Source organism: Amphibalanus amphitrite, unplaced genomic scaffold (assembly GCF_019059575.1).
Source record: "Amphibalanus amphitrite isolate SeventyFive unplaced genomic scaffold, NRLGWU_Aamphi_draft 001042F_arrow, whole genome shotgun sequence".
In the NCBI taxonomy this organism is placed as follows: domain Eukaryota; kingdom Metazoa; phylum Arthropoda; class Thecostraca; order Balanomorpha; family Balanidae; genus Amphibalanus; species Amphibalanus amphitrite.
The window spans coordinates 36,163-60,163 of NW_024882536.1; the positions used below are offsets into that span (position 1 = coordinate 36,163).

A 24,001-nucleotide genomic window follows, 5' to 3' on the forward strand; every position below is an offset into this window, starting at 1 on the left:
CCGCCACAGACCGGGCCGGACGTCTGTGGACCCGAGTCGCTCGGCGGAGTACCGCCACTGACCGGGCCGGAAATGTGTGGCCCCGAGTCACCACGACGGCGTCCGGCCGGCCGGCGGCCGCGGTCAAGGTGACACGGAGCGTCAGAGCCGCACCGCCGAGAACAGCCCAGTTCCGCGCCGCGCCGCCGAGACACAGCCCAGTTCCGCGCCGTGTCGCCGAGACACAGCCCAGTTCCGCCGAGACACCGCCTGCAGTTCCGCGCCGCAGCGTCAGCAGATAGCGATCGGAGACCGTGCGGCCGCGTCCCGATTCTGCAGGCGACACATCGCTCAACGCTGCTGCCGCTTCAAACAGCCACGGCGATTTGCAAGCCGTCACCGCGACCGATGTACGAGCCTGTGCTAGTGCACGCTAGGTCAGAAATATTGAGGGTGGCAATGCGTCGCAATGGTGACAGAAAATGCACTGTCAGTGTCATACTTATCCCACACTCTTCTCTGTCGCGTCACGTGGCGTGGTGTATGCGCAACGCGCACGCTGCCTAGAGGTATGTGTGGAAGTGGATACGTATGCGCAAATGCCATGTTACACCAGTGGTTACACCTTATAGCGGCCAGAGGCCAGTTATGCCGAAAGGAAAATCATTCACCGCAGTTAGTGCTATGCCTCGCCTCAGAGTCGCACACTAACACGCGAAAATTTTATGACGCTGCTGTGAAAAAAGCATCGGGCTGGTTGATACTTCAGGCATCGGCGGTTAATTGTTGGCGTAACGGGTTAACTCGTGGGCGACCAACGGCTAAGAATAGCACCAGCAGGCAGCAGCCAATTTTATGTTTGTAAAACTGCCTCATGACTAAAGTTGACTTAAAAATGACGAGAGATGCTAAAAGCCACCCCAAGCGTAACACCTCAATGTGACTGAGTGTGTCCCCACTCCTCAGACAACTATTCAGTCTGTCTCAGACTGTGACACAGCAGTGTAGGCCCGGCCCGGTCCGCGGCAGTCTGCTGCTGTAGACGCCAGCCCCGCGGCGCCGCTCAGAAGCGACAGAGACGGCCGGCGGAGACAGGGCCACCGGTGTGTGCCGCTGCAGGCCCGCGTCCGAACCGCGGCCACATGCCGTGTCACGACCGCTCTGACTTATCAGACGCAGCAGCCGGGACGCGCTCGGCCTATCGGCAATAAATCAGCGGCGCTGATGGCGGGAGTTCGGGCCCGCCCAGATTCGGGGACCTCTCGGCAATGGCGCCTTCGGATTAATCCGCACGGTATACCAACTGCGCTCATACAAATGTATGAATGGCATTAGTCAGGGTTCTCGCTACTCTGTTATTAGCTCTGGGAATAAGTGATCAGGGGACCACATATGCGGTAAATGCATTGCCGTGGAGGCAGTGTGGTTCGAATCCCATCCAGTCACACGGGGACTGAGTCGATGCTGATCATGATTTCAGCCAAACATAGATCGGTGCTCCTGACTGGGCGGCGCCTGGGTCACTGGACCGGCGCCCCTGGTCGGGGGTGCCAGAGGAACCGACGACTGCTGACCATGCGCCGGGCGTGCCCAGGTTATGTTCATGCACTGCTGGCGGAGCGCACCGACGCACCGCGGATGTGTGCTGACCGGGCCGGCCACCGGGTGGCGGGCACCAGGCTCCCAGTCTGCCAGAGCGTACCTAACAAGTCTCCCAGCCAAAATCCGGTTCCACCGCTCCCCCCCCCCCAGACGTTTCTTTTTCGCAATAAATAAGAAGGCATTAACGGTGGCTGAAATTGGACACACATTTCCTTCGATCTCATCAAGATTTTTTAGCAAAACCGCATGTCAACCAGGTTGGGCCACTTGCAAATGAAGCCATCGAGAGCCTCTGCACAGTCCAAAACACAGGCGCGGATACAAGGGGGGGGGCCATGGGGGCCATGGCCCCCCCCTTGGCCGATTTTTTTTTTCAAAAATAAAATAAAAAGTTAAAAAGCTGAAAAGGGGGCCTCCTGAAAATAAAGTGGCTATTCATGTTGAGATGTTGCCTGAACAGCTAGATAAGCTCAATAGACGCAGTTTTTTTTTGGGGGGGGGCCAACAAGTGGGAAGATGGGGCCTCCAACAGGTGGGATTATGGGAGCCTCCTGGTTTCTAATGGCCCCTCCCTTGGAGATTTTCTGGATCCGCCCCTGCCAAAACATGTCGCAAGTTCGCAACGCTCTGCGTCCCAAGGAATCTCTCGCAGGGCGAAAGACTTTCAGGAAATAAAACTCACTAGTCCCTACACCTTGTTTAACCCGAATCTTTCCATATGTATCGTCTGAGGTCAGATCGAACGTCACCTCACCATCATCAGCCAACGGGGAAAATACTTATTCTGCTATTTAACGCCGGAAGTGATAACATCCTATCTCAAGCACCTAGACTCGTGATTTCTTATCCTTCTGGCACGATGGTTACTCATTGCATTCTTTTCCTTCCGTGGTGTTTCGTGTGACGTCACTAAATTCATTTGAGGTCAGCAAAGCTTTCGTCGATAGCTGCCGACCAAATTTAGTTTAGTGAGCCGGAAAAATAGAACGAATTCAGGACCAGCCGCTAAAACAAATTCCATGCAACATGAACTCCTTCAACCGATACTGCCGTCATGCTGACCTTTCCTAAACACAAAGTATGTTAACCGACGCTGATGAACGTTACAAAGGTCATGGTGTCAAAATCCCTGACCGGCAGCCATTTTTGCCGGTTATTTCCCAAATCAAAATTGGACACCGACACTTGGGCCTCATTTCATAAAGCGAGTCCGTACCTACCTAACGCCGTTTTTTTTTTTGGGGGGGGGGGGAGTTTGTATTGCAAGCGCATGTGAAGCGATACATTTATTTCCCATTCTCCCTTCTGTTCTTGCTTGCAAGATAAATATGTACATTCAACGATTCAAACTATCGTCATCGCTTCACATGCCCTTGCAGTACAAGACCAAAAAACCGCCGTAAGTTACGGACTCGCTTTATGAAACGAGACCTAGGTTCTGACTTGACCTCCCCCCCCCCCCCACACACACACACTCACATACACACTGCCACCCGCCAGCCTCCCACCATACAACCGAGCTACCGCCTTCATCCCCCTTCCCACTCCCATCTTGATCTGTCGGTCCTCGGCCATGCAACTCGACCTACCGTCCAACCCTCCCTTCCCCCACCCCCACTCCCATCTGCCCGTCCTCGGCCATACAACCCGACCTACCGTCCACCCCTCCCTTCCCCCACCCCACACCCCCACTTCCATCTGTCGGTCCTCGGCCATACAACTCGACCTACCGTCCACCCCTGCCTTCCCCCACGGCCATCACCATTACAGGCAATTACCAGCATCAGCGGAAGCCATGTCATGACCGCAAAGGCGACGGTCTCACTTCCCGGAGTCCCACAGCAGCTCTGGATGGCCTGAGCTGAGACGAAAGGAAGGCTTCACACATTTCCATGTATCCAGTGCATTGGAAAAACCGGCAAGACGCCAAGGATCACAGGCACCTCGCGCCTCACCCTGGAACCACAGGTGTCCGGAGGCTCTGGAGGCTCCCGGCACCCCGGAGCGCCTCACCCAGGAGCCACCGGTGCTCCGAGCGGATCATCCCGGAGCGGCTAGCGCCGAGGCCGACGGAGCCCTGGCGGTTCACCGCGGAGCAGCCCACCCTGTGGCCCGGCAGCTCACCCCGGAGCCACTGGAGCCAAGGCCGCCCACACGGCACCACATGCGTCCCGCCGCCCGGAATCTCACCCCGGTGCCCCGGAGTCTCAGCCCGGAGTCCGGAGCGTCTCAGCCCGGAGTCCGGAGCGTCTCACCTGGTCAGCGACTGCATGTAGTCGTGGTCGTGCACGCTGAACCGCTCCCGCAGGTTGCGGAACACCAGCGGGCAGTACTCCTTCACCTTGAAGTGACTCGGCATGTTCTCCCTGCGGAACACCGCACCGGCGTGAGACTCACAAGCAATACGACCTCTCGTAAAAACGGACACCTTCCCAATCACCATTGTTTACGTATATACCGTCTGTACAATCAGGGACGCTTAGGCACCTTCAGTTGCAAATGACAATGTGATGATGCGATGTTTTCTGTCAACACCGACGCGTTAAAAGGAGCGTCTTACTTGAATAACATTTTATTCAAGCCAGGGACTTCAGCAATCTATTTCATTTTTGCATCACAAACCAATCACCGGCTAGTGGCTACTGTTATTTTAGGCATTAACCCGGCAGTTGCTGGGGTATTTCGCCACCCACCGTTTGCTGGGGGGGGGGGCGTTAAACGCCCCCAGCCGATAACTCGAGAACCAATAGGCGCAGCGAAACGCACGAGGCGGCAAACGAAAGAACGCGACGAGACGCTTCAGATGAGTACTTTAAAGTTGAATTTTGAGGTCACAGGTCGGGTCAAGGTCAGGTCAAACACCTGAAATCGGGCTTTCAGTAGCATGGACTTCAGGACTTCGCAATGGGCGCCTCTCGTCATAAACTCTGTCAAAACGGTGCACAATCCATCATATAAGGCCTACAAGAGTGTCAGCTCCATGTAGGGGTCAGTCAAGCATAGGTCAGGGTCAAGGTCAGGTCAACCGGGTAGGCACATATCCCCGAAAATCAAAACTGATATTCGCAGCCCGTGACACATGTTTTATGGGTAATTTGGGGCGTAGAACACGATGGTGACATTCATTTTATCATATGTGTACGTGTTTGGCTCAAAATGTTCAATCTAAGAAATGCATGTATCATGGTCGTCAAGTAGTCACGAGAAATTGCCAAGTTTCAGTTCAAGAATTTGGAAAATGCGGAACGATAATCAATAATCGAAGATAGCCATTTGATTGTTCATGGTATTGGCAGTCTAATGGCGTTTACGGCATGTCTGTATGTCTATTCTGTGATTTTATATGATTTTTTGAACATATGCCGTTTTTGGTCGAAAACTCAGAAATCATGACGTCACTAAAACCTCGATCTCAAAATTTTTCCGACCGATTTTTTTGAAACTTTGTCACAATAAACTTAAATCAATTCCCTACAGGTACCCAAAATTTGGCGCGCCTGCGGCGCGCCGTTTTTATGCTATGGCCCGGCGAAAAAAGTGGGGGCGTTTAACGCCCCCCCCCCCCCAGCAACTCGCGGGTTAAGTCATCCAGGTGTCCCACCAGTCATCAGCCACGCACAAAAAAAAAACTGATGAGAAACAACATCGGTCAGCGTAACGACAATTTTGCAATGCAAAGGTTATTTTTCACGTGGCAGTGGAAGCTTGTGGGCGACTTCTAAGCCTAAAAACCGCAGCCGCCGATCTTTCTGTTGATAAAACTGGCCTCTGAGGTCTGGTCCCTAGTGTATGACGTCAACCGTGAACGCAAGCAGTATGCACGGCAAAACAAAATGCCTGGATTTCACAACACCCCTAGTGCAAAAAAAAACATGTTAACGAAAATAAATTTTAGACAAACCTTGTATGCCAACGAATTTTTCAAAAAGGTCCCCCGAAGGTGAGCCACTCATGTAACTTTTCCTGAACAGCAGTAAAATAGAGAAATGATGCGTACAACACAACCTTAAGCAAATAATGTCTTATCACGACCCGATGCCGTATGTTGGCACTATGTAGTTTTGTGCGCACTTTTCATACCACCTTGAGAGAAAACCGAGCTCGACCTACCCGTCGGCCGGCCGGCTCCTGTCGACATACGTCAGCGGTCTGCGCTTCGCTGCCTCAGTCGCAGCGGCGTAACGTTATATTATCCTGGCATGGGGACATTCGATCGGCGCGGGGGAGGGGCAGGGTAGGGGCGGGGTCGACCACGTCATGGGGAGACGGTGTCACTGATGGCGAGCGCAGGCACCCGCCGGGCCGCTTCCCGTTCGCGCCCTCTCTTCTGTATCGTGCCACTGGGCTGATTGGCAGACGCCTACATCGTGGCACTGTGCTGATTGACATATACCTATCAGTGGGTGACTCCTCCTTCCATGACAACGTGAGATCGAGAGAGAGAGAGAGAAAAAAAACAGACCGCTTGCCAGCGCTTGTTGCGCAGGCCTCGAACCCTATAACCGTCCGATTACGCACTCCGGGTAACGGGAGAACTTTCAGATGCCCTAGTTCAGCGTGTCCATCAAAGCCGGACACGGCCTGTCCCACTGAACTGACAACTGGCTGCGGTTGCTTCGACCCACTACAGACCATCCCCATCAAAGTCCCATATAGGTATCAGGCGCTGGAGCGACTCGAACCTGAGCTCTCACCACCGGTAGTCCGACACTTCATCAACTATGCTACAGGAGCAGGGCAACTGATGTCTGATGATTTCCTCAACAGACCTGACTTAGGTACCTACCCCAAAAAGCACAAACACATTACTTTTTTAACAATCAGGTGTGGTACTTGGAAATCAGGAGCCCAAAATGGCATAGAAAACCTCATTAAGAGGTTACAGCAGGTCCCTAATTTCTAGCAGGCCATTATGACCTGACCTGCAAGGCTATAAAACTGCACCTAGGATGACTTTAAAAAAACACATAGGCAGCCTATAGGTACCACTGTGGTAGCCTACATAGCCTATATAAATAATATATATAATATGCCCCTAGGACAATGATTATTAACACCATGAGCTTCCTCCCATCACTATTCACAAGAACTGCACTTGCTTTTACCACAAGGATCTAGCTCAAAGGAAATAGTTAAACCTTAAAGGAAATAGTTCACTTTCACGAAATTATTTTTTTTTTTGCAACGGATTTATGATTTTTTATGTTCAAAATAATCAGCAAAGAAAATAAAACCTTTTTATAACAAAATATTATTTTCTATATTTTGATATAGGAAGAACTTTTCAGTTTCTGTAAGGCACACGCGATCCAGTATGAAAAGAGCATGGGTCCCGAAAATTCTTCAGAAACAGAGAAATTATCGCAGCCACCGGCATTTGGGCGATCTGCTCGATCTGATAATGTTCCCCTGAATGTCCTAATTGATCAGTACGAGAATTTCTCTAGAGTTCTCGTAGATAATTTCTCTAGTTTCTGAAGAATTTTCGGGACCCATGCTCTTTTCATACTGGATGGAAATATATTGATATGCAAGGCACACATCCTCAACGCAAGACACCTTTTTCGGGACGAAAAATAGAATATCTTTGCCTAGGGTGATCGTTGGGCTGTAAAAGCTCCTGATTTATGCTCGTCTCAGCCCAAGCTACGGAACTGCTATTCCAGTTCAAAACCCATGTTAAAAAGTGAACTATTTCCTTTAAGGGAGAAAAGTGAAAACTGATAAGCAATCTGACTGACCCCCTTCATATCCAAAGGTTGGGACTTTTCAATTAGACAATCACTATTCTTTAGAATTGTGATTTTCTATTGAAATCTCAACCTGAGCTACCTCTCTAGGGGGACTAGATTAATTATCTCTATTAGTATACCTGCACTTAAATTGCAGGCAGGCTTCCTAAAAATAAATACACAAATACTAAAAAGCATTTAGTGTTAATTGGTACTTACTTGTTGAATAGGTAGTTGTCCACTCTGATTTTGGAGAATGACTTGAAGTCATCTGGCATCAGCATGACTGGGATGTTGATGTGGGTGAGCTGATTGATCTGTGGGAAATCACCAGAATAAGTCAAACAGTGAAACAGGTACACATTGACCAGAAAAACACATGGAAAATATAGCCATTCATACTTAATGCAGGGGGATAGCATCTAATGGCAAAAAGTTTTCACAAAATCATTGCAGCAAAGCATAACATCTGAGCAGATTGCCAAAAGTATTATCATGCCATGCAAATGGTAGGGGAGTCCTATGATTGTTCAACATGCAAATAAAATAAAGATACTTACAGTGTGATTGACACCCCACATAAGAACTGATAGTAGGGGTTCATTTGCTCTGAATAGTTTCACTTTTTGGTGCTTAGGGCGCATATGCTTCTTTTTAAACTTTGACCCAAAATTTGAAACAGATGGAGATGACATTTTGAAATAGAAAAGGTAGCTCAAGAATAATAAAACAAAACGAGGCCACGTTATGGCAACTCGAATCTAGCAGGATTCCAAGAAATAGACTGTTTAAGCGCTTTCGGTCTCGGTCTTGGCCTTTCTTCAGCAGACGTCCTGCTTTGGCTCCCAATCAAAAACACTGCCACTCAGCACCTAATACAAACACGGACACACGGCCACCACCCCAACGCGCAGTCATGCCTGAATAATTAATTTGCAAAATGCTGATAAAACACAGTACACCATAATCGATCCAACCAAGGCGGCATCGCCCAGAGACGCGAGACGGGGCCGCCGCATTCTCTCTCGCGCAGTTCTCGCGCTTCCTTCGCTTCCTTCCTAAGTTTGGCAGTCAGTCTTAAAAAAGAGACATTTTCCTAGAGAATCTGTGACAAAATCTCTCAAAACTGTTGAGTTTTGACAATTTTAAAAATCAATAAAATAGCCAACGGTTGGAATTTCACTACAATGGCTCAATTCTCAAAGATCAGCTGTCAAAGATAACATTGGTGATGTTTCTAAAAAATTTTAAAGAGCTTCCTTGGGAATTATCTGGGATTATTTCTTCAGTTATCTTTCCGACTTTTCTGAAAGTCTCTACGGGTGTCTCAAAACGTTCTATGAAATAAATCTATCAAAGTCTTCAAAAAGTACGAGGCACTTAGCATAATTTTATCCCGGCACTTATCCCTTTATACGTTTAAAACAGTTTGAAGAAATCAATGGGATGCTCATGTCCTACATACACGAAAATGTATTAAGTTTGGTAATGTTATAATGTAAAGGCAACGCATTTATAATTTGGCTACCTTATCTGAAATATTTTGTCACTGCAGCGTATTTATTGTAGACAAAAGCTACTGCTCATGCAAATCAATGAAATGTTCATAGGCAGCGGCTTGGGCAGCGGTTGGGCAGCGGTAGCGGGTTCACTCAATATACCCTGGTAGCGGGTAGCTCGGTAATAAAACGGTAGCGGCTGGCGGGTCATCTTTTGATCTCTCTGGAGTGCAGTGAAATGGTTATTATATGTAGTCACCGTGATTATATGTTTCTGTGAAATACGCTGGGTATAAATGCGATATGTAAGTCCAAGTCCGAGATATACGCGGTTCTACGGCATGGAATCATGGAATGTTCGCCTAGCCCATTGTGTCCGTTTTACGAAGAAAAAAATGATTGACCTCTTAGGTCAAATCTCAATTCGTTCCCAAACATTACCGAGGATGTCAAATTGAATTGAACAATGTGCAACATATTTTCGCAATGACCATACTATGCTGAAAAAAATACCAGACAATAGACATTGATATATCCTCCGCTACGCTGGTTTATCAATGCCAGAAATATTCGTAATCTTCGGTAGGTATGTACTGCTCTGTAAATGTATAAAGGTCAAAGTGTACAGTGAGTATTCTGTAAAAGATAAGCGAATTTTACTTCTCACAGTGGAACTCAGTCGGGGGAGGTTTGGTCAATCGTTGTCATTTTTAGCACGTGCTATTTTTGTCACACGTGCTAAAAATGACAACGATTCTGCTATTTTTGACAACGATGAGGCCGATTTCACTCCTCAGCGAGGAAATGAAGATTTTGGAAAGATAAACACTGATTTTGGAAAAGAAGTGCTGCCACCTGGTGCAAGACGAAGAATCCAGCTTTAATATGCCTGTTATTTGTATGGTAGTTTGTTTTGTGGCCTGAAGTTGGAACTTAAAATTGAAGCATCCGAAAATGATCGATATTGATCGAAAACATGATGTTGATGAAAAAAATAATATTTTAAGTTGAGAGAGGAGGCCATTTTATCCAGATGCAGTAGTTTACTTCTTGAAATTATTTTTGCTAATGACGGCTGCTAATTATCCCTCATTACATGGCAGTCGTCGTAAGCAAAAATAATTTCAAGAAGTAAACCACCGCATCTGGATAAAATGGCCTCCTCTCTCAACTTAACATATTATTTGTTTCATCAACATCATGATTTCGATCAATATCGATCATTTTCGGATGCTTCAATTTAAAGTTCCAACTTCGGGCCACAAAAAAGGGTATACTTCAACGTTGGACTACCATACAAACAACGGCCATATTAAAGCTGGTTTCTTCTTCTTGCACCAGGTGGCAGCACTTCTTTTCCAAAATCAGTGCTTGTATTTCCAAAATCGTGATTTCCTCGCTGAGGAGTGAAATCGGCTTCATCGTTGCTAAAAATAGCTGATAGCGTTGTCATTTTTAGCACATGGTTGCCAAAAATGGCATGTGCTAAAAATGACAACCATTGACCAAACCTCCCCCAACTGAACTTGGAACAGGGACCAGCGGACATTTTAGGTACTGCAGTTTTAAAAACATTTTGTGCGAGTTAACTGCAACATGTTATCCTCATGCCTCAAGGCTCAAACACTGAAAAAGTCAACACTTTAACAGCCCTTGGCCAGCATATCAATCCGCACCATTTTGTATCTCCAATTGTCATCACAGTTCTCATTTGTTAAAAAAGTTGTCATATTTTAAACCTCAGTTAACCTAAAAATGGTTTCACCCTCTCCAGCAAGTCAAATATGTCAGTGAACTCTGGGGCAACATTTAAGATCCATACTTTATGAGTGGAACAGAAGTGGGTGTCAAACTGCCAAAAAACAACCATGCATGGTGCTTACCCACAAAACCCAATCATACATCTTTTGCCTGCATTAGACAACTGAAACTTTATGCCTCATCATGATGTAGATCAAGTTAAAACACAAAGATTTTAGATTTTCTACCAAGCTAACTTCTCATTAGAATACCAACCATGTAGTGAGATACATATTTATACTTCATCGCAACCAGCATAAGCTCTTGATACAAATTTCCCAATGCTCACCTCATTTGTGTTGTTCTTGTCTTTTTTCAACAAGTGATATTTTGCTCTCTGTAATGTGGCCTCATGGCAGCTTTGACTGAAAATGAGTGCCTATTTGAAGGATGTTTTATGTAATAACATAAAGGTATTCCTTCAGATCTGGACCTAATGCATCTACTTATTGAGAAATGAAGATTCAGCAATTGAGTAGGCTCATTTTGCCTGGGAAGCACTCGCTGAGATGGAGCCATGTGCAGCTGAGGATACATGGCCTCTGTCAGAAGAGAGGCTTGTCCACATCCTCTCTGGGAAAGCTTGGTGCAGCCTTTGACACCAAGCAGCAGCCCAAAGTCGATTTGGGGTGGTGGAAAGAAAATGAAGTGAGTATATCACTCTCCCTCTCCCTCTCCCTCTCCCTCCCCTCTCCCTCCCCCTCTCCCTCTTCCTCCCTCTCCCTCTCTCTCCCTCTCCCTCTCCCTCTCCTCTCCCCTCCCCTCTCCCTCTCCCTCTCCCTCTCCCTCTCCCTCTCCCTCTCCCCTCTCTCTCTCTCTCTCTCTCTCTCTCTCTCTCTCTCTCTTTCTGTGTTACTGTTGCTCCTACTCTCTCAATTAGGTACTCTAAAGACAATATGTATCTATCCTACAAATTGGTGAAGCAGCCCATGTCTGACTTTGATGTGCATACACTAAACTTTGGAAGGCATCTGAATTCTCATTACTGGGAACTGCCCCAGTTGGGAGGTAGGGGTCCAGGCCTACACACAAGAAAAAAAAACTTGCGAACATGATCTCTGGCTCTCTGATTCTGTCCATATACACGTTTAAGGAAAAAAACATTTTTTTGGTATATCCATCTACCTATGAAGCTAGGGTTCAGTTGGGACTTGGGCTGCACCTGGGATCAGTGGCTTATCTGAACTCAAAGCCATATACTGCAAAGGCAGCGAGAACGAGTGTGGTGCTGGCGCTGCTGCTGAGACAGATTATGTTATGCACGGTTAGCTGGTGCAGAGCTGTTTTCCGACCACGGTGGCCGCTGGCCGGTCCGGCAGGGCCTGTTCGGGTACCCGGAGCTGCGGACTGCCGACGGGTTCCTGGCGATGCGGGACGGCGCCGTCTCCGACTGCCGCCGGCTGGTGGACGAGGCGTGCAGCTCGCGCCGCCGCCGCAAGATGGTGCTGGTGTTCGACGACCTGTCGGACGCGCTCTGCAAGGTGGCCGACCTGGCCGAATTCGTGCGGCTGGCCCACCCGGACGCCTCCTACCAGGCCACCGCCACAGAGGCCTGCATCGCCGTCAGCAACCTGGTCGAACAGTGAGTCGCCCGCCCGCGTACCGCCGAAGCTCTGTGCAGCTTCTCTGCAGTTTTACATCATCAGTCTCTTTGACCTTTAATCGTGAACGTTTTGTAGGGGTGGATTTCCGAGTCCAGAAACTAATCTAGTTGGAGATTGTCGGGATTTACAGACTTTCACTGTTCCATCGGAAAATGGAAGGCGAGTGTTACGATTTAATTAAAAGCGGAAATTTAACATGTTTGGCATATCCGTAGCCGGACGCGAATTGTCATACCATCGCAAGTATCCCCTCCAGGCGCACCACCCCGCCCAACTGCACTGTTCCTACCCGTGCACCTTTCCCCCACTGTGTGCCTCAGAAGGGCTGCTGCTGCTGCCGCCCCTCTAACCTGCTGCCACCCCTCTGACCTGCTGCCACACCTCTGACCTGCCACCCCTCTGACCTGCTGCCACCCCTCTGACCTGCTGCCACCCTCTGACCTGCTGCCGCCCCTCTGACCTGCTGCCACCCCTCTGACCTGCTGCCACCCTCTGACCTGCTGCCGCCCCTCTGACCTGCTGCCACCCCTCTGACCTGCTGCCACTGCTGCTGCCGCCCCTCTGACCTAACCTGACCTCGCCTCCGCCTAGGATGAACACGCACCGTCCGCTGTACGACGCCCTGGAGCGGGCCGTGACGCACGGGGACCACGTGCACACGGACCGCGTGGACCAGCACGTGGCGCGCCTCTACCTGCACGACTTTGAGCAGTCGGGCATCCACCTGGACGGCGCCAGCCGAGAGCGGGTGGTGCAGCTCACCGACCACGCGCTGCAGGTGAGCGCCTCAGCGGGAGAGGGTACCTGCCAGCCGAGAGCGGGTGGTGCAGCTCACCGACCACGCGCTGCAGGTGAGCGCCTCAGCGGGAGAGGGTACCTGCCAGCCGGGAGCGGGTGGTGCAGCTCACCGACCACGCGCTGCAGGTGAGCGCCCCAGCGGACGGGGTCTGGTTTAATGTTGAGTTACGACTGCTTTGTTCGCCCCCGACCTGACCCGAGTGATCCGCTTCCGCCAGGTAGGCCAGGCGTTCCTGGCGGGCACACATGAGCCGGCCACCGTGAAGAAAAAGGACCTTCCCGAGGACCTGTCTTACCAGTAAGGGCATACTTCAGCTTCTGCGTCTGAGGTCTAGCTGGGAAAATGCTATATCAACATTTTTATCATTTCCTCTCTCGGTATCTGCTCAGACGAACCACTCTTTCCGTGCATTTAGCTTGTTGAGTCAAGTTTACCGTGGCCTGCCCAACCACCCCACCCCCTGCTAGCTCATCCCCCGTACATAGTTTCGCGATGGACTGTGACTGACTCTCTGCCCCCTCCCCTCCGTTAGGTTCGCGGAGACTCTGTGACTCTGTGTCCTCCCCAGGTTCGCGGTGGACGGCGACTCTGTGACGGTGGGCGGGCTAATGGCCGACTCGCCGCTGGACCAGACGCGCGAGGCCGCCTACCGCGTGTACCTGCACCCGGACCCGGGTCAGGAGGCGCTGCTAGCGGCGCTGCTGCACACCCGGCGCGCCCTGGCGCACCTCTGCGGCTTCCCCAGCTTCGCGCACAGGTCAGCGGGCCACTCAGCGGTACAGGTCAGCGGACACTGCGGCACAGGTCAGCGGGCACTGCGGCACAGGTCAGCGGGCCACTCAGCGGGACAGGTCAGCGGACACTGCGGCACAGGTCAGCGGACACTGCGGCACAGGTCAGCGGACACTGCGGCACAGGCCAGCGGACACTGCGGCACAGGTCAGCGGACACTGCGGCACAGGTCAGCGGACACTGCGGCACAGGTCAGCGGGCCACTCAGCGGGACAGGTCAGCGGGCACTGTGGCACAGGTCAGCGGGCACTCAGCGGCACAGGTCAGCGGACACTGTGGCACAGGTCAGCGGGCACTGCGGCACAGGTCAGGCGGGCCACTCAGCGGCACAGGTCAGCGGGCACTGCGACACAGGTCAGCGGACCACTCACTCATCAGGTCTGAGCGGCTGAGTGCGCTGACAGGCTAGGCTGTCCCGCGGGAAAGGTCGGCACTCGTGTTCGTATTGCTCAGCAGCTGTAGATCGCTTCAGGTGCACCGTCAGATGGCGTGGGATGCTAGGGATCAAATTAATGGTGCAGGTGCGGTTTGTACTGATCATAGGGACGTTTATCGCCCGCTGATCGCTCGGTGATCACACCCCGGTCCCTGCACAGTTCACACCCCGTCCTGACTAGGTCCCCGGGCCCCCGCCCTGACCCTCACCCTCCCTCCTGTCGCTCCTGTCAGAGCGCTGCGCGGTAGCCTGACTAGGTCCCCGGGCCCACCCCCTGACCCTCACCTTCCCTGCTGTCGCTCCTGTCACAGGGCGCTGCGCGGCAGCCTGGCGCGCACACCGGAGACGGTGGACGCCTTCCTCTGCCGACTGAGGGACGAACTGGCACCTGAGGCCGCCAAAGAGTTTGACACCATGGCCACCATGAAACGGGCCACCAGCTCCCGGGTAAGAGGGAAGACAGACGGACAGACTAGACGGAGGAACGGAGGGGTATGTATATGGACAGACGGGGGGGGGGGGAGACACTGACAGATACAGAGACAGACAGAGGGATGGGGAGACACAGGCAGACAGGCGTAGGATAAAGGAGGGCTCTAAAGGGGGAGAGCAGATCTGATACTGACTCACAATATTGATATTTTATATAAGTTGTTGCAATTTTATTTGCAACCAGAAGCAAATTGGATAATCTGCTCAGCGATAGACGAATGAAGGTACCTATTGAAGAGTTACGACTATGTAATGATATCCCCCTCTCCACAAGCCTCCGGGTGGTGTACGTGACTCACTGTCCTCCATTCCCACAGTCGCTGGGTGGTGTACCTGACCCCCCCCCCCCCCCCCCCCCACCCTCCCCGTCTCTGACAGCCTCTGGGCGCGTGGGACGTGCCGTACCTGGCGCACCTGGCGCGCCGGCAGCGGCAGCGCGAGGAGGACCTGCGCCTCTCCGAGTATTTCTCGGTGGGCACGTGTATGCGCGGCCTGAGCGCGCTGTTCGGTCGGCTGTACGGCGTGCGCCTGGAGGCGGAGGAGGCCCGGCCCGGCGAGCTGTGGGCGCCCGATGTGCAGAAACTGGCCGGTGGGTGCCCCGGGTACAGCAGAGGATGACTGGTCAGGGTGCGGGCGGCCGGTAGTGAGGGAGTTCTGGGACTTTTTGTGCCGCAATTACAATGGGTCAGTTCATCTGGTTTCAGCTGTGAAATTTAGGATTTGTTACGGAGCGAGCGAAGCGAGCGGAGTCTTACGTAGAATAACGGAAATTTCTGAGTATGAGCGGCCGGCCGGCCGGCCGGCCGGCCGGCCGGCCGGCCGTGCGGACGCTTTTGCGAGGCTTATATCTCAGCAACCACTTGACCGATTTACACGCGGTAATTTTTATAGGGTAGCTTCATTCCTTCTACCAAGTATTGGACTATTCCCGATGCATGTGGGTGACCCCTTATGCACGTGCCACGTGCAAAACGAAGAGGTGTCAGTTTTGCAATTGTTGCAATATTTCGGTAACTACTTGGCCGATTGCGCTGAAAGTTGGCATGTAGGTAGGCACCCACTAGGCACTGCATATCCATGTGCCAGAGTTGGGGTGCTGCTGCACGTGCGCACGTGCAGGGGTCGTTTCCAGATCTCGAGAACGGCTGGACCGATTGCGCTCAAATTTGGTACACAGTTAGGGACCGGTTAGTAGGGTGCCGTGCAAAAGCCAGTCGGGACCCATTTTGCACGTGCGCACGTGCAGGGTGCCGCTCCCAGATCTCGAGAACGGCTGGGCCGATTGTGCTCAAATTTGGCACATCGCTAGAAACCGGTCAGTAGGGTGCCGTGCACAAGTCAGTTGGAGGTACCCCCTCGAAATTTCGCACGTGCAAGGCTCACCCTCTCGCTCGCTCCGTTAGTCGCCCCAAAAGGCGCTATACTGGTGTTACTGGGTTTTTAGATTCCTTATTACGGAGCGAGCGAAGCGAGCGTAGTCTTTCCTTAGATTAACGGAAATTTCTGAGTATGAGCGGCCGGCCGGCCGTGGTCACGCTTTTGCGAGGCTTATATCTCAGCAACCACTTGACCGATTTACACGCGGTAATTTTTGTAGGGTAGCTTCATTCCTTCTACCAAGTATTGGACTATTCCCGATGCATGTGGGTGACCCCTTATGCACGTGCCACGTGCAAAACGAAGAGGTGTCACTTTTGCAATTGTTGCAATATCTCGGTAACTACTTGGCCGATTGCGCTGAAAGTTGGCATGTAGGTAGGCACCCACTAGGCACTGCATATACATGTGCCAGAGTTGGGGTGCTGCTGCACGTGCGCACGTGCAGGGGTCGTTTCCAGATCTCGGGAACGGCTGGACCGATTGCGCTCAAATTTGGTACACGGTTAGGGACCGGTTAGTAGGGTGCCGTGCACAAGTCAGTTGGGACCCATTTTGCACGTGCGCACGTGCAGGGTGCCGCTTCCAGATCTCGAGAACGGCTGGGCCGATTGTGCCCAAATTTGGCACATCGCTAGAGACCAGTTAGTAGGGTGCCGTGCACAAGTCAGTTGGAGGTACCCCCTCGCAATTTCGCACGTGCAAGGCCCACCCTCTCGCTCGCTCCGTTAGTCGCCCCAAAAGGCGTTATACTGGTTATCATGAGTCAAAAGATGCTAGCTGGTTGGTCATAATTAGAGAACTCTTGGTTGGCTGTGGATAATCGTTATTTTTGACGCCCTACAAGATGTCCGTAACTCCAGCACACGGTATCGCAGGCTGTAGGCTGTATTCCGAAATCTGGTGCTGTTCTCAGTCTCTATACCTCAGACTCTCGTCACTCTGATGAATGTGCATTAGGGTGACCGGTTTTGCAAAAAGTTTCGAAAAGTTTTGCTCCCCAGGTCTAATCTAACGTATTTGGGGGTGCTGATCACGAATCCGGCGGAAAAAATATAAAATTCGAATTTTTTTTGACCGCCCCGGCTCTTTGAATATTTCCGGTTTTCTCAATTTTTGCATGTTTTTGAATAATATGATGAATGTAATGAAAATTTATTAACAATGTATCGCTAAATGCATGTACCAGTCGATTCGGCATACAGCGGCGTCGAAATCGGCACGCCGCCTGCTTCACCGGCCTCGCAGGAAAGCATAAGGCTCGGAAGGTTTGCGTTAGTTACCCGATTCTCTCCATAGATGGCGCTGGCGTAGCCGCCCGCCGGCCGGTCGTTGCCGTGCCGTTCACAGCCCCGGCGGTCACTTGCGACCGTCGTGGTCGTTATGCTACGTCTATCAAAGCACGACAGAAATGTTCACTTCATTTTTATGTTACTTCAGACATATTTTAGACCTAATGTTGAATTGGATAAATGACTATCGTGAATTGGCGAAATAGTGGAGTGCGCTCGGGAGCCATTTACAATAGCGAGGAACGTAGGTGGATTGATCTGAGTAACATATGACACTGCGTTCACTGTTGATATGAAGTTTATTCACACTATGTAGTCGGGTGACATGAGAACAAAGTGACTAACATACCTTGTGTACGACAGGCGAGACATGGATGAAGCTAAAGCTACTTTTTCATTTTGTTTCGGTAGGCCCGTTTGTTCAGAGCGTAGCCGTCCTGTCGGTCTGCGCCTGTTACAGCTGTGACTGATTCGGTGGTCAGCTTTACAGCCCTTTCGGTGGATTGGGTATGGCAGGGGACCCCCTTTTAAGGGGAGTCTGTAGAAAGTCGCGCAACTCATCCTCGCTCATGTGTCGTACACAAGGGGGCTCAATGTCTCGGCCCTCGTCAACCGCTCGCTGCACGTTAACCAGTTCCATATAGTTGTTCGCTTGAACGTTAATTTCCGGCAGCCGGAAGTGCCGAATGGGCTGCTGCTGTGGCGGTGGGGGTGGCAGCTTTGGCGGCGGTCGTGGCGGCGGTGCCGGCGGCGGCGGTGGTGGTGGTGGTGGTGGTGGTGGTGGTGGTGGTGGTGATGGTGGTGGTGGTGGTGGTGGTGGTGGTGGTGGTGGTGGTGGTGGTGATGGCGGCGGCGGCGGTGGCGGTGGTGGTGGTGGCGATGGCCGCCGCCTCTGTCGCCGCTGCTCCTGCTGTGGCGGGGGCGGGAACGGCGGCTGCTCCTGTCGCTGCCTTTTTTGACGAATGCTCTGGATTATGCGGACTGCATCTGCCCTAATGCCATGCCCCCGCCACAGCAGAAGCAGCGGCGACAGAGGCGGCGGCCACCGCCACCACCACCACCGCCACCGCCGCCACCGCCACAACAGCAGCAGCGGCGTCTGAAACGGCGGCGGCCATCACCACCACCACCACCACCACCACCACCATCACCACCACCACCACCACCACCACCACCACCACCACCACCACCGCCGCCGCCGGCACCGCCGCCACGACCGCCGCCAAAGCTGCCACCCCCACCGCCACAGCAGCAGCCCATTCGGCACTTCCGGCTGCCGGAAATTAACGTTCAAGCGAACAACTATATGGAACTGGTTAACGTGCAGCGAGCGGTTGACGAGGGCCGAGACATTGAGCCCCCTTGTGTACGACACATGAGCGAGGATGAGTTGCGCGACTTTCTACAGACTCCCCTTAAAAGGGGGTCCCCTGCCATACCCAATCCACCGAAAGGGCTGTAAAGCTGACCACCGAATCAGTCACAGCTGTAACAGGCGCAGACCGACAGGACGGCTACGCTCTGAACAAACGGGCCTACCGAAACAAAATGAAAAAGTAGCATTAGCTTCATCCATGTCTCGCCTGTCGTACACAAGGTATGTTAGTCACTTTGTTCTTATGTCACCCGACTACATAGTGTGAATAAACTTCATATCAACCGTGAACGCAGTGTCATATGTTACTCAGATCAATCTACCTACTTGTTTGTTTGTTTTGTTGGGTTAGGCCCTTTCGGTCGACAAGACCATTGCAGAGCCGGAAGGATGATAGGAATTAGGGGGAGACATTGGTCTGGGCAGGCACCCTAGTGAGTCGCCGGGGCTGAGCCCGTCCAGAGGACAGGTCACCCAGCCCCAAGGCACTCACTGCACCCGGCTACGGGGTGCGCTCTCTCGGGAGCAGCGGTGCCGCTCCAAGGGAGCAGCCCGCATGAGATAAAGTTGCCTGTCCAGCCCGGAAGGGGGTTGTGGTGTGGAGGAGAAGGATTTCAGTATCCTGAGGATAGAAGCACGGATTGGTGTGAAATCTACCTACGTTCCTCGCTATTGTAAATGGCTCCCGAGCGCACTCCACTATTTCGCCAATTCACGATAGTCATTTATCCAATTCAACATTAGGTCTAAAATGTGTCTGAAGTAACATAAAAATGAAGTGAACATTTCTGTCGTGCTTTGATAGACGTAGCATAACGACCACGACGGTCGCAAGTGACTGCCGGGGCTGTGAACGGCACGGCAACGACCGGCCGGCGGGCGGCTACGCCAGCGCCATCTATGGAGAGAATCGGGTAACTAACGCAAACCTTCCGAGCCTTATGCTTTCCTGCGAGGCCGGTGAAGCAGGCGGCGTGCCGATTTCGACGCCGCTGTATGCCGAATCGACTGGTACATGCATTTAGCGATACATTGTTAATAAATTTTCATTACATTCATCATATTATTCAAAAACATGCAGAAATTGAGAAAACAGGAAATATTCAAAGAGCCGGGGCGGTCAAAAAAAATTCGAATTTTATATTTTTTCCGCCGGATTCGTGATCAGCACCCCCAAATACGTTAGATTAGACCTGGGGAGCAAAACTTTTCGAAACTTTTTGCAAAACCGGTCACCCTAATGTGCATTGTGCGTGTTTCTGACTCAGCCACCAAAGTCCCCAGCTCTCTCCACCCCTCCAGCCCGATGACCGACCTTCCCGTCCCCTTCCCCTGGCGTTGGCAGTTGTGCACGAGTCGGAGGGCCTGCTGGGCTACATCTACTGCGACTTTTACACGCGGCCGGGCAAACCGAGCCAGGACTGTCACTTCACCATCCGCGGCGGCCGCGACCTGCCCGACGGCACCTATCAGGTGAGAGCGGGGATAGATATATGTACAGATACTGCCCAACGGGGCGCACCAGGTAAGCGGTGGGTATAGGCCACTGCCTAACCGTATCAGGTTAGCGGCGATGATAGGTGAACTGACACTGACTGACGGGACGTACCAGGTGGTGTGGGAGGACGGAATGGTTGCGGTCCCTGGACAGAATGGATTATTTAAAAAAAAAGTGTCTCCCTTTCTCTCTCAGAGTCCGGTGGTGGTACTGATTCAGTCGTGGTGATGTCCCGTTCCCCCAGAGCCCGGTGGTGGTACTGAATATGTACCGTTCCCCGCTCCCCCAGAGTCCAGTGGTACTGTACTGATGTACCGTTCCCCGCTCCCCCACAGCCCGGTGGTGGGGCACTGATGTACCGTTCCCCGCTCCCCCACAGCCCGGTGGTGGGGCACTGATGTACCGTTCCCGCTCCCCCAGAGCCCGGTGGTGGTGCTGATGCTGGGCCTCCAGCCGCCCGGCTGGTCGCGGCCCTGCCTGCTCACTCACGCCCAGCTGGAAAACCTGTTCCACGAGACCGGCCACGCCATGCACTCTATGCTGGCGCGCACGCGCTACCAGCACGTGACGGGCACGCGGTGCAGCACAGACTTCGCCGAGGTGCCCTCCGTGCTGATGGAGTACTTTGCCGGCGACGAGCGCGTGCTGGCGTCGTTCGCGCGCCACTACCGGACCGGCGAGCCGCCGCCGCCGGAGGCGCTGCGCCGGCTCTGCCGCGGCCGCGCCGCCTTCCCCGCCGCCGACGCCCAGCTGCAGGTCAGAGAGAGCGGGGATGGAGAGAGAGTGGGGGAAGAGTAGTGGGAACGGGAGGTGAGGGAGAGGCGAGAGATGGGAGGGGGGAGGGAGGGACGGACTGGGGCTTTCGAAGCTACTCGTATAATTTAACATCAGCTTTTAAGTCAAAGTCTAACGCTTAACGCAGAACTCTCCCGCCCCTCTGCCACCACCCCTGCTGCGCGCCCGCTGACCGCCCGCCCTCTGTCCGGTGTTGGCAGCTGTTTTACGCGGCGCTGGACCAGCGGTACCACGGCATCGAGCCGCTGCTGGCGCCCACCACCGACGTACTGGCGGAGGTGCAGCACGCCTTCTACGGGCTGCCGCACGTGGCCGGCACTGCCTGGCAGCTGCGCTTCGGCCACCTGGTCGGCTACGGCGGCCGCTACTACTCGTACCTGATGGCGCGCGCCGTGGCCTCGGCTATCTGGCGGGAGCTGTTCAGAGCCGACCCGTTCGACCGGTGAGACCCGGGGGGGGGGGGGGGATCACCCTGGGCCGTCTGGAGGGAGCTGTTCAGAGCCGACCCGTTCGACCGGTGAGACGGGACGGGGGGAGGGGCGGAAGGGATCATCCTGGGCTGTCTGGCGGGAGCTGTTCAGAGCCGACCCGTTCGACCGGTGAGACCGGGCGGGGGACGGGGGGGGGGGATCAGCCGTGAGACTGACGGGGCGGGCCGACCGGTGGGACGGAGCGGGGCGGGCTGACCCGTGAGGACCCCTAGTGTGTTGAGTGTGCCTTTTTGTCCGCTGTCTCCTGGTGAGGGAGGCTTCAGAAGGGTGAAGGAAGGACAGGGGCTGGTCAGTGCACTGTGTACCTCTGACCCCTCTGAACCTCCCCGCATGTCTGCCGGGGAGCGGTACCGCCGCGAGTGTCTGGCCCACGGCGGCGGGTCAGTAGAGTATCTGCCCCTCTGACCTCCCCCCGTCCCCTCCTGCAGGTCGGCCGGGGAGCGGTACCGCCGCGAGTGTCTGGCGCACGGCGGCGGTGTGCCCGCTCACCAGATCGTCTCGGGCCTGCTGCGGAGGGACGTGTCGCCGGCCGAGCTGGCCTCGTCCATCGTCACGGACGTCATCGGCCAGCGGGCCGCCGGCTGACGGGCTGCCACCCGAGGTCTGACGGCGGCAGCCGCCGCTGAGGTGCCGTCACTCCTGCTGGCCGACCGGGAGGTGGGTTAGCAGTACGATGGTCGAAGGCGCTGAACACGACCTGAGGGGCGTGAAGGAAGGCGCTGTCGGTCAGGATAGATGGCTGTGACGTCACAGGGCGGGGCGGCGTGGAACTGCGCGTCGTCTAATGGTGATAATATGACGTCATAGTGACGCCATGATGCGGCAGTACAGAATCGCCCCGTCTCGCCATCGTAAGAGCTCTTACTGCTCAATGTTTGTTGTGTAGTATATCGTGTCACCTTCACCCAATCATACACCTCGATATCATGAAGGGCCGCGACGTGTTACTAGACGGTTAACAAAATGCTCAGGTATTAGACAAAATATGTATGCTACTGATAAACCAGTCTTCCTAAAGCTTCTGTAATAACATAGGGCATTCGACAGGTTTGTTTTTATCTCTGTAATCTTATTTTGTAACCCGGCCATTTTTTGGTGATTTGTTCCGTATTCATCGTTTTGGAAGTCACATATTTGTTGAGAGGGGTCTTGAGTTGAGATTTCTTGAGAGGTCAATTTTGTTTTATCGTACCCCTGACGCCATACCTCCACCACGGAGTGACACAAGTCCTACCTCTGTGAGCGCGGCATTATCTGACTGCCCCCGCCCCTCATTAGCGCTGCTCTCATTAATGGCCTGCTGGACGCCATGACACTGCTTACCGCGCCGGCGCAGCGTGTGCCAACGCAGTCATACATCGAGGTGCGACATTCAGAATCGGTGCAATATGGGCCGGTATATAGTCACTCGTGCCAACCACCGCGGGACTAGCTTTGCCAGGTGATAGGTCGATCCTGTCGCTCCATTTTGTGAGCTTCGTAACTGATAAATGTCATCAGTGTTTTACAAGACAATAAATGACGCGTCCGTCTGCAGTTTTACCGTTGTGACCGTAACAACGCTGCGTTGTTACGTCCTGATAAGCTGGCTTTTTTGGCGTTTGTATGAATCGTCTCAAAATGGCACACAGTGATTAATAAACCAACGACATTATCTGCGGCATTAACCTACTAATCGGTCAAAGCCATACTCTGCTCAGAGAATGGTATATCATGTGTTGATCTTTTCTAAATTGCAAACCGTGTTTACCACTAAGTAAAGAATCGACGACTCTAAGGGTTTTCATTCAGGAGTAGCTTGCACCTTGCTTTTCTCTCGCCCTCGGTGAAGTTTCAGCATCTACATTCTACACTACGTTCGGGGCCAGCCTTCACTCAGCAGCGTCCTCACAGCGCTCACAGTTTTACAGTGTGGTACCGTGCTGGCTCGAAGGCCCGGCTCGGTGCGGACTGCGGCGCGGCTCTGACAGTCGCTGTTATAGAGGGTTGTGACATTTGACGTCTGATGACGCGATACGTGTGCCAGCAATGGCCGGTGGAATCAGGCGCCCTCAATATCGGCCCGCGCCCCCGGCCCTGACCTTTGCGACCCGGACCTGACCGTCAGCCTCTCGGCGCAGCCGCTGTAGGTGCCTAGTGCGTTTGTAGCAATGACATTTACACTACACTGCGCGATTATGCTCAGAGGTGGGATTTGTGAACATTAATTTTCGAAGTGGGGGTACCCGGGCGCAGCCAATCCCCCCGCTGTCCTAGCGGTGACTTTGACCTCCGCCGTCTATTGCGGCTCCAAAGGCAAGCCGTGGGACTGGAGAGCTCGGGCACCCCCAGCTCGGCGCAAACCTCCACCTACGAGTATGAATAATTTAATAACAATTTGGCTGATTAATTCAAATTTTGTCGGTGAAGAGATAATTTTGTTGGTGTATGTACATATT

General features: G+C 52.9%; 2 protein-coding genes across 4 annotated transcripts in view; one reads left to right on the plus strand and one right to left on the minus strand.

Moving 5' to 3' along the window:
- Positions 1-8,357, minus strand: part of LOC122369497 (phosphatidylinositol 5-phosphate 4-kinase type-2 alpha-like) — a 35,779-nt gene extending 27,422 nt beyond the window's left edge. Inside the window, exons 1-3 of the mRNA XM_043344289.1 lie at positions 7,874-8,357; positions 7,533-7,630; positions 3,837-3,947 (exon numbers count right to left, since the gene is read on the minus strand). Of these exons, the coding sequence (XP_043200224.1) occupies positions 3,837-3,947; positions 7,533-7,630; positions 7,874-8,008 (344 nt within the window). The 5' untranslated portion in view covers positions 8,009-8,357. The remainder of the gene's footprint in view (positions 1-3,836; positions 3,948-7,532; positions 7,631-7,873) is intronic.
- A 562-nt stretch (positions 8,358-8,919) lies between these two features.
- Positions 8,920-23,095, plus strand: LOC122369505 (mitochondrial intermediate peptidase-like). 3 transcript variants are annotated; one of them, XM_043344299.1, is made up of 12 exons: positions 8,920-8,993; positions 11,038-11,260; positions 11,932-12,194; positions 12,808-12,994; positions 13,233-13,312; positions 13,584-13,772; positions 14,555-14,690; positions 15,114-15,324; positions 20,125-20,252; positions 20,698-21,033; positions 21,273-21,514; positions 21,992-23,095. In XM_043344299.1, the coding sequence occupies exons 2-12, from the start codon at positions 11,069-11,071 to the stop codon at positions 22,146-22,148; spliced, it is 2,121 nt and encodes a 706-aa protein (XP_043200234.1). In that variant the 5' UTR covers positions 8,920-8,993; positions 11,038-11,068; the 3' UTR covers positions 22,149-23,095. The 3 variants fall into 3 exon arrangements, with proteins under 3 accessions (XP_043200234.1, XP_043200233.1, XP_043200232.1); XM_043344298.1 differs by having other exon boundaries at positions 8,920-8,941; XM_043344297.1 differs by having other exon boundaries at positions 8,988-9,117.
- The last annotated feature ends 906 nt before the right edge of the window (positions 23,096-24,001 follow it).

Bases quoted from the DNA above. Each gene is read 5' to 3' on its own strand.
- LOC122369505 (XM_043344299.1), top strand. From the start codon at position 11,069: ATGAAGATTCAGCAATTGAGTAGGCTCATTTTGCCTGGGAAGCACTCG. The intron at 13,773-14,554 runs GTCAGCGGGCCA...CTCCTGTCACAG, and splicing joins TTCCCCAGCTTCGCGCACAG to GGCGCTGCGCGGCAGCCTGG. The intron at 20,253-20,697 runs GTGAGAGCGGGG...CCGCTCCCCCAG, and splicing joins TGCCCGACGGCACCTATCAG to AGCCCGGTGGTGGTGCTGAT.